At 57.4% G+C, this 16487-nt stretch overlaps 1 protein-coding gene across 1 annotated transcript in view; it reads right to left on the bottom strand.

The window, feature by feature from the left end:
• Positions 1–409: 409 nt before the first annotated feature.
• The window catches only part of VAC14 (VAC14 component of PIKFYVE complex), a 52359-nt gene continuing 36281 nt past the window's right edge, over positions 410–16487 (bottom strand). Inside the window, exons 14-19 of the mRNA XM_042886059.1 lie at positions 16036–16168; positions 5617–5791; positions 4894–5012; positions 3274–3353; positions 2280–2430; positions 410–1051 (exon numbers count right to left, since the gene is read on the bottom strand). Coding sequence (XP_042741993.1) covers positions 889–1051; positions 2280–2430; positions 3274–3353; positions 4894–5012; positions 5617–5791; positions 16036–16168 — 821 coding nt within the window. The 3' untranslated portion in view covers positions 410–888. The remainder of the gene's footprint in view (positions 1052–2279; positions 2431–3273; positions 3354–4893; positions 5013–5616; positions 5792–16035; positions 16169–16487) is intronic.

The following is a 16487-nucleotide window of genomic DNA, read 5'->3' as shown; positions in this document are numbered from 1 at the left end:
GGGGGCCATAAAAACCCTCTGCATTCCTCCAGCCCCCTCCCCGGGATCAGGTGAGGGCCCGAAATGCTCTGGGAGAGGGACGGGAATGCAGATTAGACCCCAAAAACGCAGCCGCCCACTGCATGGTCCCTGGATGCTGGCTTCACCCTGGTTGTTTTGGGGCCAGGAAAATGCCTGTCACTGCGCTGCGGTTCCATGAGCGCGGCTGGGAAGAATTCCGGCTGCTTTTTCCCACTTGGGGTGGAGAAACGCTGGAAGGGGTCCAGCCTAAGGGCCAGCGTGGCAGGGCCGCAGCAGGGACCCCATATGCAGCTTGGGGAGGATTCTGGCTTCTGGGCCTGGATGGGTCTGGTTGGGAACCCCAGCACTACAAGGATGGAGCAGCCCAGGGAAGGCACAACACTGGGGCTGCTCTGCATCGTTCTTTTTATTTGATGGCAGGGAGCTTAGGATAGGAACAAAGAAAGGATGCGTGGAGCGAGGGCTCTCCTCCGTCCGGCACTGGGATGAGGCTGAGCCTCTGGCTAAGAGGGGCTCGGGGTGCCGGGATGCTGCCCCGCTCCCTTCCCAGTGGGGAGGACCCACTTTGCTCCCTCCTTCCCTTCCCCATGCATTTCTTCCCCTCCGGTCCCGCTGGCAGGAGGCCGGGCACTCAGCTGACGGTCACGGGGAAGGCATTAGCGAAGCAAAGTCTGCTCACCCTATTGCAAGAGAAGACACCGTGCCTTCCCTGCTCCCTCTCCTCCCGCAGCTTCCAAGCATGACGCCGGGCACAGCCTGGGGTCCCCCACACTGACACAGAGGGGAAAACCCCCGCACCCTCTGCCCTAAAAGCACCGGCGTTTCCGCTGTCCCCAGGCCCTGGTCCGTGTTCCCTTGTCCTCATGCTCAGAGCACGACGCGTCGCTCCGGCTGCTCTGCCCGCCCCGCTCGCTGGTGCCGCACTTCCAGGTGTTTGCTCTGGACCTTGTCAAAGTGCTGCAGCAGCTCCGTGTAGTCAATGGTGGAGGATGCCGGCCTGCGGGAGCTCGCGCTCGTCCTGCTGCCATCCCTGCGGGGAGAGAAGGGATGTGGGCATCCAACACACTGAGCCAACGGGTGCAGCCTCTAAGAGAGGTGGTTCCCTCCTGCAGAGGCAGGAGATGCAGTTCCAGAGGGCTGGGTGTTGGCGAAAAGGTTTTCCTTCAGAAGAGCAGTGAGGCAGTGGCACAGCTGCCCGAGGATGGGGGGGAGTCACTGTGCCTTGGGATGTCCCAGAGCTGTGGGGATGTGGTCAGTGGGCACAGTGAGGGTGGGCTGGGGTCGAACTTGGGTTGTCTGAGGGGTCTCTTCCAACCTTAGTGACTCTATGATGAGCAGAGGAAGGATGGGATAAAGAAGAGGACACACACATCCGGAACCCCAGGATGCGAGAGCCCCGTCTTGCCTCTCTTTGGTTTTAGGAGAAAGAAACCCGAATTCTCTGATGTTTCGGTGGGGCGGGGGGACAAGGGGCATCCCCACCACACTCAGCTGCCCAGGGCTCGCCGTTATGAAAGCAGCCTCCGGTGTTTGGAGGAATGTAGGTCAGCGTTAATCAGATGCTCGAGCTGGCTGACAGCTCGGATCGCTCTAAAAACCCGGCTGTTGCGGGAGGAGAGGGAGGGGGGATCACGGCGGGGGGGCCAACACACGGCCCCCTCCCTGCCCCACCAATTAGGAGCAGGGCGGTGGGCACCAGCTCCAGCCCTGCAGCGGTAGGGATAAAAGCCAGCCCGGGGGATGAGCTGACAGCAGAGCAGTGGAGCTGGTGGGGGTCGGATTCATAAAGCCGTGCAGCTCAGGAGCGCTCCTTTTTTCCGGAGGTTTCATCGCAGCGAGCGCACGGCCCTGCTTGTTAGCCAGGGCTGGATGGCCAAAGCCCAGCAGTGGAGCCCCAGTGTGCCAAAAGGAGAGGGATGGGGGGTGGCAATCCCGATCCTGCAGCACAGGGGGGGCACAGGGGGCCGTCTCCATCCCCATCACCATCGCCACAGAGCTGCCCCTGGGCAGCACAGCCGTCCCTGCTGGCGAGGCGTCACCGCGCCTTTGGGTGCCCGGACGAAGGGGGGATGCACTGGGAGCTGCCTCGCTCCTTCGTCCTCCGTGGCTCTGCCTGTTTCCATAGCGACCCCACAAAGTGAAATTTTCCATCCCCGATGCCAAATGCCTGCGGATGAGGCGCAGCCCTCCCAGGGTTACCAAATATAGACAAAAAAACCCCAAGCGAGAGCCGCCGGGCGCATCCCCGCCGCACTTACGCGCTCTGCATGAGCTCGGGGTTGGGGACGCACTGCAGGCGGTGGGACAGCAGCTGGAAGGCACTGCTCTGGGGCAGCAGCATCAGCAGCCCGTAGAGTGCCTTGATCAGGTAGGGGTTGTTCTTCACGTCCAGCAGCTGCAGGCGCAGGTCTGCAAAAGGAGAGGAAGGGAATGGTGAAGCACTCTGCTCCCAGCTTCCACTGTTCCTGGTTCCTCCCAACCTGCCGGGATGGCTGCAATTTTGAGGGGTGTTGCACCAGCGATCCCGCTGCAATAACTCCTCCATGTGTCCCCGAGAGCACCTCTGAGGTCCCAGCATCCCTCCCCCATGGCACCTCCCAGCCCAACGCTCTGCTCCCTGGGCACTGCCAGCCCAGCCAGCGGGGCAGGAGCCAGCAGGGCTGCTACCTGGCAACACGAGGACTTGTCACTCCCTGCACCCTTTGGGATCGTGCCGTGAGATCAAAGAATGCCCCAAGTTGGAAGGGACCCGTAAGGACCATCAAGTCCAGCTCCTGATGTAGATGACCCCAGCCAACACCATGAGCCTGACCCTCACCTCACCTCCCATCTGCCGCCACCATCCTGATGTCTCCCCATACCCATCTGTCCCCAATCCCACCATCTAGAGGTTAAGATGAGCAGGTGGGGAACCCTCAAGGAACAACTCAGAGCTGTGCATACCCACCAACACACACGGATGTCTCACATGGGAGGAAATGAGGCGTGGACCTTGGGGACCAGTGTCCCTGGGTTGTGACAGGTCCATGCCATGTGCCCCAATCCCCCTCAATCACTCTGTAGGGCCACTTGCTCTGATGACCCACATTGGGCAGCTCTAGCTGAGGGCTGAGCAGCGAGAAGTCCGATAACTTCTGCTCTATTTCCTCACGCAGCGCTGCTGGGAAGCATGGGGAGGGGATGGAGGGGCTGGCAGAGCGAGTGCCCCGTACACGGCGCAAACCCGAGAGGAAGGAAGGGGCTGAGCCTTACATGTGAATATGGGGCACTCGATGAGCTGCACCAGTTTATCCACCTCGGTGAGGAAGTCCACTGTGACCTCCAGGTCCCCACTGAGTGTGGCTGTTAAGGATGCAGCACGGCAGGGGGTGGCCCAGCAGCAGAGTGATGTGTGGGGCAGAGGGGTCCCAAATCACAGAATGGGTTGAGTTGGAAGGGACCCTAAAGGCTGTCTGTTCCCAGCCCTGCACTGAACAGGGACACCCACAGCTCCATCAGTGCTCACAGCCCCGTTCCCTGACCTTGGCTGTGTGCAGGGATGGGGCAGCACCAGCTCTGTGTGCAGCCTGTGCCTCACCGCCCTGAGTGTAAAGAATTTCTTCCTTGGCTCCAGCCTAAATCTCATTTTAGTTTGAAACCATTTCCCCTTGTCCCATCACAACAGGCCCTGATAACCAGTCTGTTCCCTGTCTTCTTACAGCCCCTTTAAATACTATGAAAGGATAGGAATGTCTGCCTCCTGCACTGTGCCTTGCCACATGCAGACCCAGTGTGTGCTGGTCTCACTGTGACTGTGGAGTCCCTAGCCCTGGAAGTACCCAGGGGATGTGCATTGTGGCACAATGGGATGTGGTTTGGGGACAGGACTCAGGAAGCCAGACTGATGGTTGGAATTGATCCTGAAGGTCTTTTCCAGCTTAGACGATTCCACAACTCAATCTGTGCCGTGTTTACAGGAGGTAAAGTCCTTGAGTTGTGCCAGAGCAGGTTCAGGGTGGATGTTAGGAACAACAGCTGCTCCAAGAGAGCAGTGAGGCAGTGGCACAGCTACCCAGGTAGAGGGAAGAGTCCCCATCCCTGGCGGTGTCTGAGAACTGTGGGGATGTGGCACTGAGGAACGTGGGCAGTGGGAATGGTGGGGGTGGGCTGGGGTTGGATTTGGGGTCTTTGGACTCGGGTCTTTCCCAGCCTTAATGATTCTGTGATTCTACGTTCCACCAGAATGCCTGCAGAGCAAGGACAGGTTGTGGGCTCAGGGAAGGACCTGCAGTACCCCGTGCAGAGCCAACAGAGCTGCAGCCCAGCCAGTGGGGCAGGGGCCAGGATTTTGGGGAAGGGAGGCGGCTTGGACCGCACCTCTCCTTCCTGCGGCATGTTTGCAGTGAGCCAAGCAGCAGCTCCAAGGAGGTGCCACCCCCAGGAGGGATGCATGGCTGGGACATCAGTGTTTGGCCTCCTGTAGCAAATGGAGGTGAGCTGGCAGCACTGCTGACCCCTGGGATGCTCTGGGCTTGGCTTTCTCTGGGTTCTGCAGCTGGAAAAGGAGAAGGAAAGAAACCATCTGCTCTGCTCGTGTCACTGGACATCAGTCCTGGAGGCCACAGCTTCGTCTTCCTGGGAGGAAGGAGGTGTGGGAGCCTCCCCTGCTCTAAGGCAGATCAGGGTCAGCACTCAGCCACCACTGCCTTCCTCTTCTCACTCCACAACAAAACAAAAGGGAAAGGGAGGTGGCAGGCACTGAGCAAACTGCCCTGTGCTGTCACCACGCTGCCACGTGGCTGGCATGGGGATACAGCCCCTGGTGAGGTGAGGGTCCCCAGCTGCTGCTCTGAGCCCCCCAGATACCCCAGCCAGCAAAAGCCCAAAGGATACAACTTCTGGATGAGGTCGTAGGCGTGCTTGTAGTTCTGGGTGAGGAAGCAGAGGGACACGGTGGTCACTGGGTTGTGGCACCAAGAGCGGTACAGGCAGCAGAAGAGGTTGCGGCTCTCCTGGGGAAGGAGGAAACCACGGTGGAATGGGGGTGATGAAATGCAATGGGGACACGGCACAGAGCACCCCATGCTCCCAGCACCCACTGCACACCCAGCCCTGTGAGTGCTGGTCCCAGCTCTGCCACAACACAAAGGGATATTTCCCCACCGCCCAGCACCAGTGCTGCTCAGAGCCCTTGGAAGATGGTTTTGGGGTGGAAGATGGAAATTCTGGGGTCCTGCCTTGGACACTGCCACTACTGGCGGGCTGCAGCTGCTCTGGGCACCGTGGTGTTTTGCAGGAGGAACAGCTGCAGAGTGGTGGGACGCCCACTTGCTGTCACCCACGTGAGCGTGCAGGGAGGGAGCTGGCAGCTGCTGGGGGGCTCAGGGGCTGTGATCAGCTTACAGGCTGGGGACAGAACCTGCAGCGCAGGGGGGAACAGCAGGAGGTGGGCACATCCTCCAGCCACTCCCTACACCCCATGGGGACCTGCATATGCCTCAGTTTCCCCATCTGCATAATGGAACAATTTGGTCCCTGCAGCTCCAGCCTTGGGCTCTGAGCTCTCAGCTCCCTGCCACCCTTGTCATCCCCCAGTGGGAAACCTGGTGCCCATACCGGTGTCCTCAGGTCCTTCAGCTGGTTCCTCAGCTGGAAGAGCTCAGAGGAGGTGAGCAGGATGGTGTTCAGTGTGTGCACCATGGTGGAGGCAAACTTGAGGTCCTCCTCCCGCAGCAGGATGTCCGCCATGGAGTGGAAGATGTTCTCTGCATTCAGAAGTAGACAGAGCTGCCTGTGTGTCACAGAGGGGAAAACAAAAACAAGAGGGGGAGGATCACATCACATCCTTCCTGCAGGGGTGACATGTGGGGACACCCGGGGCTGGTCCAGCTTTTGGGGCTGCATCCGAGAGTGGGGGATGCGTAGGGAGAGAGCACAACCAACAGGAACTTGCAGTTGGGCACCGCTGGAGCCAAAACCCCAAAGTCCATGGACAAAGCTCTACCACCCAATAGGCTGCCCCACTGCTCTTTGAGCTCCACACTTTGACTCCCAGGACACTGGAGAAACTGAGGTTGGAGCAGAGCCCAGTACGGTGCCCGCAGTGTGGCTGTGCCCCCACAGCAGGAATGTTCTGCTCCACAAACAGAATTCCCGAGGTTTTAAACACTGGAGAGACGAAAACTTGAAAACCCACATTATTAATTTTTTTTTTTTCTTCCTCCTTTGTTTGGATTTTAGGATTTCCTGTTTTTCTCCGGCGTGGCTCCGAGCTCCCGCATTCCTGGGCGGTTTGCATGAGGACACCCAAACCAGCATCCGTGGGGACACCCAAAGTGGACGGGGCACTGAGAAATGGGGTTTTTGTCCCCAAAGAGGGGGTGCTCCCAGCTCTGGGTCCCGTCGAGCTCCTCGCCCAGCCCTCACAATGGGATGCTCTGTGAGGGGTTTACGTAACCAAACCCAGCCTTCGCCCTGGCCCGCGTTAGAGTGGAGCGGGCAGTGATAAATAAGCTCATTTATCCCAATTATTCTTACGTAACCGGGCTGCATTCATGGGATGAAGCGTTCTCACCGCCTGGGCACGGGACTGTGTGAGGGAGAGAGGCAGTGAGGGAAGGAAAGGGATGGGAGAGCAGCCCTGGAGATGTGCTCAGCATCCTCCCTACGGCCAACGGAGCTCCTGGAGCACAGTGGGGAAAGGGCGAGCAGCCGGTGCTCTGCAGTGCCTGCAGCCAAAGTGGGAGCTGCTCTGGCTACGGGGTGCCTGCTGCTCCACTGACACCCTAGGACCACGCATGCCAAAGCAGTGCCCCAAAATACAATGGGTCCTTGGGGACAAACACTTTCTGGGCTGCGTTAACCCATCCCAAGAGCACCCCGTGGCTCCATGCAATGCAACAGCCCCAAACGGGCACTGCTGTGAGCAGAAGGGACAACGCCGCTGCTGTGCCAACTGACCCCGAACTGCTGCCCCCAGTCCCAGTGTTTTAGGGCAGCTGAGGGATCGCCTTCCAGAAATAGAAGCTGGATGTTTCTGGTTTTGATTAGCAAGGAAGGGAGCAGCTGGTGCAGAGTATCCGTACCCACCCGGCACTGCGGTCCGACCCCGAGCTGGCTCTGCAGCAAACTCCAGTGCTGCTGGGGCTGTGCTGTCCCCGTGTCCCCACATCCCTGCCCCAAACTGCTCCCCGGCCCTGTGGGTTGGAGAGCACAACTGCCCGGCCCCACAGCTGCTGTGACAGCTGAGGCTGAGCACCAGTGAGTGGCACAGGAACGGCCCCAGGAGGATCCCAGCGGCGCGAGGGGAACGCGGTGCCCGGAGGAGGGCAGGGCTGGGACAGGTGGCTGAGATGCCGGGGGTGCTGAGGGTGGAATGGGGCTGCAGGCAGAGCTGGGAGCCCCAGTGCCATTCCCAGCCCTTGCAAGCCATTCCCAAATATACACAGCCTGGATAAAGATAGCCCAGATATATATAGCCACGTATAAATGCCCCAGAGGAGGACGCAAAGCCCTGCTCTCCCAGCTGTGGGAGCACCAAGCAGCACCCGCAGCTCTGCTCCCTCCTCCTCAGCTTCCCCTCTTATGGCTCACCCCATCACCTTTTGCTCTGATTCCCACTGACTTCCCCAGCAGACACTTTTCCTGCAGAGACACAGCCAGGTGTGATTTGCTTTTTTTAGCAGCTCGACAGCTTAAAAACTCGGGTGGTGATCAGGCTGCCTGCAGCTCACCCATCCATCCCCCTGCTGCTAAATGCGATGCTGCCTGCGCAGTGCTGTGACGACGGAGGGACACGGCTCATTGCCCTGAAATGTCATCCCCATGAATGCCACCACCCTGTCCCCAGGGGAAGAAAAGGTGTGGGGCAGCCCTGGAGTCTAGCTCTCCTGGGATCAGAGCCACAAGTCTACACAAGTAGGGCCAGCACAACACCTGGAAATTGGGCTCATCCAAGGTGATGGGGAGCCCTTTGGGACCACCTGTCAGCTCTGCCCGTGCCAGAGCAAGGCAGTGACCCTTCAGTGCTTCCTCCCCACCCTCCTTTTCCTGCGCTTCCTTCCCCCCTCCAAGGCTCCTTGCCACCCTTCCTCTCATCCTCATCCTATCCCTGCCAGGAAAAGCAGCATCCCGGGCAGCTCCACAGCTGGGAACCTTTAGGATCCCTTAGGATCCCAGGAGGAGCAGCCTTTGGGCGCAGAGAGAAATGTGATGGGGAGAGGAGAGGGAGGAGAACACGGGGAAGTCGTGAAGATGTGGTTTCTCGGATCTCCCTTCCCTCGCTGCCATGGTGCAGATGGAAATCACCATTTTTCCAGGTGGAAATCACGGCTCTCCCTTTAACCAAATGGAAATCGCTGCTCTCCATTTATCCAGAAGGAAATCACTGCCCTCCATTTTTCTGGATGGAAACCACTGCTCTCCATTTATCCAGATGGAAATCACGGCTTTCCATTTACCCAGATGGAAATCACAGCTCTCCATTCCCCTCCTTCCCCACTCCCCTTTGCCGAATCTGGCTGCAGGGCAATGGAAACCATGGCAACCGCAACTGACAGCTCGTGCTTTAAAAAATTCATCGTGCTTCACACGGGAGATTTCTGGGTGCTTTGGAAGCATCTGCTGGACATCCTAAAGCACGGCCCGGCTGGGGATGAGTGTGGAGATGGGAGCCGTCCCAGCTCGCTCAGGATGGCCACAGAGCCTGCTGGAGCCAGGGAGGCAGCGAGAGCAGCAAGCAGGATTGGTGCCAGCTGCCTCTGTTTTCATGTGGCTTTTGGACTCTCCTTGATGTCTCACCACGGAGGCCCCTGGGCATCAAGGCTTGCTTTTCGGGACGTCAGGTCAACCAGGAGTAAGAGCATGAGATCAAAGGCTGCGAGTGCATTTTGGGGAAACCTGGAAAGTTTCTTTTTCCCAGCTGGTGCCCCACCACCATGAGATGTTCCCAGATGCTACAATTCCGATGCCCCGTTTCTCCAGGTACTGCTCTCCTCCCTCGGCACAGCACGGCACGAGGAGCACCCGGCACGCTCTGCTGCAGGATCAGCCAGGAAGAGACACTCAGGCTCTGCCCCTGGATCTCGAGCAGTTGCAGACAACCCCTGAGATGCTTCTGCTCCGAAAGGAAAAAGCGTGGAGTGTTTCATTGCAAACAAGAAAACCCTCCCACGGTGTTCCTGCTGCCGTTAGCGCAACAACTGCTGCACGCCACCGTGCCAGCTCTGCTCTGAGCCTCCATAACACCACGCTGTGTGATTGCACAATCCTGGGAACAGCAGGTGAAATCCAGCCTGCTCCGTGCACGTGGAGCTGCTCGCTGCTCCCGAGCACCAGGACTGAGGTTACAATGGGAATGGATCCAGAGAGATCCTCTGCTCACAGGGGAGCAGAGCATCTCTGGAGTTCCTCCCCAAAAGCCTCCCTGCTTACATTTGCTGGGTCTGGAGATGGGCAGAACCACGCAGAGCTAGAGGTGAGTTGTTGGACTTGGAAATGAAGCACGGAGACTCAGCCCTTTCCTCCCTGTGATGCTCCTCTATGATGCCACACCACTCGGGAACCCCGCAGCGACTGGAAGAGCCAAGGAACAGCAGGCACTGAGCAAAGCAAAGGCAAGCACCAGCCTGCAATCCTTGTGGAAGGGTTTGGCAAGGAGCAGTCCACGCTCAAACATGGGCAGTGCAATGCCTTGATGAGCTCCAACACAACGGTGCCCTTGGAAGAGGTCACCTGTGGTTTGCAAAGCACATCTCCAACCCTCCAGCTGCTCATTCGACCCGTGATAACCACAGCTCCATCTGGGAGCAAGGAACAGTGTTGCACTGTGGAGAAAGAGTTCACACAGAAGGTGATCGACTGCTGATGTCCTCCAGGATGGGCTGGCAGCTAAAAATAACTGAATTTGGGAAGTTAATGGGCTGCTCAGCCCATTAAAGGCATGGCTGAGCCTTTACATGGACGTGACAGCTACAGGTGAAGGCCACTGGGCACATGCCCGCCAGCACACACCCAAGGAACCCTAAAGTGACCCCCAGGCTGCAGAGCTCTCAAGTGCTGAGCTGAGCACCTCCAGGATGCTCTCACCCCGCTGAGCCCACAGGAAAGCAAAACACCCCACAAAGCCTACAGCATCCCTTCTGATTTGTGAACCCACTGACAGTAAAACCAGCAGCAGGGCCTGGCAGCGCGATCCCAAACGTGTGTTCCTATGGCACATGCCTGGCAGGGCTGAAACCTTGGCTCTGGCCACAACGTGCCTGCCAGGGCAGAAACCCTGTGTGTGCTGCAGAGCGCAGTGACTCAACCCCAGCAGCTGCTGACCCCCAGGGTATGCACACATACAACTGTGATGATGATGATGCTTTCGGGTTTTCACCTCTTTCCTCTTCCACGTGAAGGGTTTGGAGGAAGGCAGGGGGTGGGAGATGCGTAACGCGTCTCCGAAGATCTTTCCTTTGAGATGTGTGCTTCCCTTTCAGGCTGACAGCTGTGGCCTAATTTTCACAAAAACTGACAAGAGCCTCATTTCTCCCCCTATAATTTCTTTCAGCCGCCAATAAAATAGGTTAAAGGAGCGGGCGCAGCGCTGCACCGGGAGCTGGGGGAGGATGCTCCACTTTGGGGTGTGCACAGATTGCTGAGGTGGGAGCTGGGGCTGCGCTCACCTTCTGCATTGCTTTTCTCATAGGAGGAGAAATAAAAGCACTCCGATTCCTTCCCATAGAACTGTGACCAAGGAGCGGGTTGCTGCCCCAGAGGCAACGCGGCCGATGAGGACCCAGGCAGGCTGGGAGCTGCCTGCAGCTCCTTCCAGTCCCTGCTCCAACAAGATGGGGATTTCCCTGGGTGTTGTACTGTTCATTCAATCACCACGAGCACTCCCACACTCCCACATTCGGAGGAAGGGAAGTGCTTCCTTCCCACGCCTTGACTTACTCGAGGAGCTGGCAGCCCTGGAGGAGCCCTCACCACCCCGACAAGGCAATTCGGAGAGCGCTCTGCATTACGGAAGTCAGCTGAAAGCACCACATCCACAGCTGCGTGCTGGTTTAGAAGCCCCAGGTGCTCCAGCAGCTTTGCACAGTGGGCCCATGTGAGATGAGAGCAGTTGGATGCTCCCTCCCAGGTCCCTCAGATGCCACCTAAACGCACCTGGTGCTGGCTGAGGACCCTCACTGTGCACCATGCGCCGTGCACCAATCTCGGATTGCAGGGAAAGCACTGAGACAGAACCTGAAACCCCCAGGAGCTGCCCCTGGAAGGAACTTGGCTGTTCTGTAAGGATTTTCCTCCCCTATGCACACTTCCCCTTCCTCCCCTCCACACTCTCGCTGACCCTGACGAGTCCCAGCCCACTCAGCACTGCTGCTCACATGTGTTTTCCATTTTTCTACAGGAAAACACATCAGTTCCTCAGGTCCCAAGGCAGCTTTGGAGTGGAGGATGCTTAAAGCCCATTTCCTGAGCCACCGGGATGCTCTGCCGCAGAAGTCGAACTCCAGGACAGGGATGTCCCACCTCCTTTCAATCCAGCAGGCACAACATCCTCCATCTTCTCCACCTCAAAGCCTGAGCTGCTTGTAGGGCTTCCAGCAACGCTCTGTATGTGAGGTGCCAGTAGGGCTTCCCATTGCTACCAGTAGGGCCTCCCATCACTGCTGGTTGGGATTCCCATCACTGCTGGTAGGGCTTCCAGCAATGCTCTGTTTGTGAGGTGCCAGTAGGGCTTCCCATTGCTACCAGTAGGGCTTCCCATCACTGCTGGTTGGGATTCTCATCACTGCTGGTTGGGATTACCCTCACTGCCAGTAGGGCTTCCCATGGCTGCTGCTGGATGTCAAACTGCATGGAGGAGGTTTTGGGGATTGGGCAGGGATGTGCAAGGCAATGAGCCCAACGGAGGAAAATCAGGATCAATCAAACCTGTTTGCCTGCAGGGATGAAACGGGGACAGCACACTGATGGCAAAGCTCCGGCCTGCCCCAATTAGTGCGTGAGAAGCGAGTTCCTCTTGCAGGGCAATGAAAGCAGAGCCAAGGGCAGGGGTGCAGCACAGATTGCTCCCAACAACCCCCACGGGCTGGGAAGTGTGCAAGCCGCCAGCATGCTAATGGCTCTTACGTAAAGCTGGTGGCACAAGGTGGGGGCTGACCCACATACAGGGGCTGGTGGCTGGCACCTGGGGACCTTCCTGCTGCGACGGGGGCAGCCCGCATCTTGGACCCCCTGCCCCAGCGCTGCTCTGCAAGCCTGGAGTTGGGGATCGCTGCTCTCAGTTGTGCAAACAGGAGGAAAAAAAACAACAACCTAAACAGCTTTCTCCAGTTATTCCTTCCTGCGAGGCAATGGGGAGGGAGGGGGAAAGTGCACAGTTCATTAAAGCAAAAGGGCAGGCGGCCAGAGAGCATCCTGGCAGGCAGCGCGATGCGTTTTCGCAGCCTCGCTGCCTCCCGACACAGAAGCTCCCCTTGTAGTGATCACAGCTGTTTGGATTTTACCCCAGTTCATATCACAGTTTATCAAAGGGGCTGCATTTTTTTTTTTTCTTTCTATTTTTTCCTGAGCTTTGCTGAGGACAAGCTGAATGGTTCATGCGGAGACAAACGCGGGTTTTGTTCTGCGTGTGGCATTGATGCTGGAGGGGGGGACAGAGGGATTTTCTGGGCATGGGAACATCCAGCATCAGTGGGCTCAGGGTAAGGATGAAGCAGTGCATCACCAGTGGATGGTGGCAGCATGGCAAGACCCTAACCCTATCCTACCCCTACCCCTACCTCTACACCTAACCCTGCCCCTAACCCAGACCCCCAGTGGTCTCAACATTCCCTCACGACTGTGCAGATCCATATGGGGTTCCCAACATCTCCATCCCCTCTGTGTTGTTGGGTGGAGGCAGAAGTCCCTCCCTGCTCCAAAACAGGAGACTGTCCCCAAGCCATGGGCATCACTCTGCCCAGCACCATGTGCTAGGCTGACATCCTCTTCCAAGCACCCCCACCCTCAGCAAAGCAGGGCTGCACCTGATCTCCGTCACAGTGGGACTTTGAGATCCCAAGGACAGTGCAGGGTGTGGAGTTCTGCAGGTGAACCCTTCCCTACCCAAACTTGCTGCCCAGTGGGAACCTTGGGACTTTCCAGCTCACAGCTTAATGCCCTATGTTGGCCAAATAACCTCATCTGCTCCAGCAGAGTGTATCAGCTCATGACCCCATGGGGTTCCCGCATCCCCCTGGGTGAAATCGGGGAAACCCAAGGTGATGGACCTCTGTCCAATGGCCATCCCGTTACGTGCACCCCATAGGAGGAGACTGCTGCACCACAGGGGATTTCACACCCCAGCTCTGTAAGACAAGCTTGGGCAGTGCCTGTGCCTCGGTCAGAGCACAGTGCTGACTCAGGCAGCCTCTGGTTCTCCCAAAAAGGGCTCCAAAGCCAAACCCTGCCCTGCAGCACACCCTGCACATGGGCATCTCCAGCCCAATGCACAGCCTGTGGGTTTTCTTGTTTAGCCACACTGCTGGGTCACCAGCCCTGCGCTCCCAGCAATGAACCTGAGAGCTGTGGGACAGGGCTCAGCCTTTTGCTTCATCCCTACATCCCACCAACAGGCGAGCACTAAATGAAGCCTGGAAACCTCTGTGCTGGCTGCCTGGACAAGCCCCGGCACAGCGGCTGTTCCTCTGCTTTGAGGCTGGCCATGTGGCTCCAAAAGGCATGTGATGCTTTGGAAGCTCCTCTGCATTTTTCTGCTGTTCCAGACCAGCATCGGGAGGCCAGTAGCTGAATGGGGATGTTTTCCTCTTGCTTAAGGGCTCCGCTGAGGCCAGGACTCTTTCAGTGCTGCATGCCAGCTGGGGCAGATAGCTCTGAGTTAGAGGGAAAGGCTCAGCTTTGTGCATCAAGCAGAGAGGTAACACTGAAGGAAATCACAGAATCTGCTTCCAACAACCACTCTGGAGCTACTTTGGGTAGAAAAGAGGAGACAGGGCAGCCAGTTCTGAAGGCAAGATGGTTCTCAGCTCTGGAGATGAGCGCCATTGGCAGCAGGGCAGCTCCCTTGGCACATCTCCTTTAAGGCCAGGTCTTCCAAGTGGTCAGGGGGCACTGCAATCAGGTGTGCACCAAGCAGGCCCAGGGAGCCCCTTCCTGGGTGCTTCCCTTTCCCTTTCCTCCTGTCTCAGGCTCTGCTGTAGCCACATGATCGCTCTGCATGCCAGGGCACATCGTGCCACACATGCAGTGCTGGATACCACCAGGGCAGGTGGCAGGCTGAGCAGGGCACTCTGTGCACCCACAGACCCCATGTCCCCGAAGAGCAAGGATCCCATAGCTCAGCTCCTTGGGCACATGGTGTGCCATGACCTCTGCCTCCAATGCTCATCGGGACAGGGACCAAAGTCCTTTTGGAGTCAGCAGCCAGACATGCCCAAGCCCGAGCTGGGTTGGAAAACAAACTGCCTTACCGCAGCCCCTCCGCTTGACCTCACAGACCTCAGCTTGCCCAGCACTGCCAACGTGACGAGGAAAAATGCTGCGTGGGCAGTAAACCCTGCGCAACATTTCCCTTTCCATCGAGCTCTAATCCTTGGGCTGGCAATCATTACCTCAGCTAACAGGTTTATCCCCTTCCCCGCTGCCCCAGCTCCACCATCCCTGGTGGCGGAGGGTGAGATCTCCCCACATCTCCCAGGTGGAAGCATGGGGTCAGCTTCTGTGCCCGACAGCTGAGGGATGCAACATGGGAGGACGCATATGGCTTTCATTTGGAAAGCAGCTAAAAATAGCAGTGCGAGGCTCTGCCTTTGGTGGATCCCTCTGGCAGCAGATCAATCTTTTCCAGACAGTCCTGGAAAACTTCTCCTGCTCTGTTCCCATCTTCCTCACCCCGATGCAGTTAAGCCAACGCTTGCGCTGTCGTCAGGAGGATTCAGAGTTACTCAGCAGTGCCTGGGGCTCACCCTTCCCAGAAGTGCTGCCTTGGCCCCAGCCCAGGGCACACGTGAGCCACAACGTGACTTTCTTTTTTGCACCGATGTGGATTTTTTGCACAGCCAAACCCTGGGGTGAGAGTCATCCCCCCTCCCCCCAGGTAGCACCAGTCTGAGTGGGGCTCCCAGCACACCTCCAGCGTGGCAACCAGGGAGGAACTGAAAGTGGCCGTCATATGAGAGAGCTTTTACGTGTGTCCCTGCCCAACCAGGGGACCTGTAGCAACTTTCCATACTCATTCATGCTGCCCAAAGGTTTGGGCACAAAGCATTATGCTGAGCCTGATACAGGACCCAGCCTGGCTTAGCAGACTGGGAGCTTCTACACACTTCATTTTCTGAAGTGTGTGGCTCGCACACTTTGGAGAAGTAGTTCTCTTTTCCCACTGGAGTGTGCCTGTCACCACACCAAAACCAAGGGAAGAAGGAGCCCCAGTCCTGTGCCCTCCCTCCAACATCCTTGCTGATTTTGCCTCGACCTTGCCTTTCCTTGATTGCTAAATCCATTATTTTGAAGCGAGTCGAGGAATTTATCTCCCTTGCCCCAGATTTCATTGCACTCAAGATGAAGCTCTGCCAGCTGTCATAACACTCGGTTTTCCAGCCTCTGTGCCTAACTGCAGCTACTAAATAGTGGAAGCAAAACCCACTCGTGTTGGGAATGAAGCTTCCACCAGGCAAGCACAATGAAACCATGCTGATCTGCAGTGCTCTGAGCTGAGCCAGGTGGAAGAATTCGGTCCATGTGGCACCCTGAGCCACAGCCTGCCCTCCTGCCCCTGCTGCTCTGCTCACTTCTCAGCACAAACGGGATCTGACAACACTATTTAATAGGGAGATACTTTGCCTCAGGGCTGGGAGCAAGAAATATGGTGGTGCCTCAACATGCGAAAGGCGAGTCTGTTTGCTCTAGAAACGTCAGCACTGACTACCAGCAAGCGAGGGAGGCTTGTGGAAACCACTTCTGGCTGCTGGTGATGTGGGAGAGCACGGAGCTCGGCCCCTTCCCCCAGCCCACCCTGCCCATCCAGCGCTGGGGGCTGACCTGATGATGAAGGCTCCTCTCGTCTCCAGGAGTTTCCTCTCGCTGCTGAACCTCTTGAGCAGGTTGATCATGAACTTGTAGAAGTAGGAGTTCATGGTGGGGGTGGAGGGAGAGCACTCCAAGCCTTTAGGTCCTGGGAAGGAAATGAGAGCAGATGGTTCACGTTGGCCAAAGCAGTCTCAATCAGTGCACAGGCACCTAAAATATGGCAGAGCACTTGTGGAGTTCCAAGCCTCAGCCTGAGCAGAGCCAGCACTCTCCATCCCAGGGGAAGTATCCTGACATATTTCCAGCCTTGAGCAAGCACACAGGGCTGAAATAGGCTTTGTGGGAGATGGCCACAGATCCCACCAGTTCTAGCAGCTGACAGAAGGGGTAGCCAAGCTCTGAGTAAATGCACAATCTCATATCTTTGGGTAAAACTTGTAAAGCCATTCCACAAAGCAGACAGC

Source organism: Lagopus leucura, unplaced genomic scaffold (genome assembly GCF_019238085.1).
Source record: "Lagopus leucura isolate 7727_CA_CO unplaced genomic scaffold, USGS_WTPT01 Super-Scaffold_100054, whole genome shotgun sequence".
Classification (NCBI taxonomy): domain Eukaryota; kingdom Metazoa; phylum Chordata; class Aves; order Galliformes; family Phasianidae; genus Lagopus; species Lagopus leucura.
The sequence above is the reverse complement of the archived record's forward strand: the minus strand, read 5'-3'. Positions and strand labels throughout refer to the sequence as shown.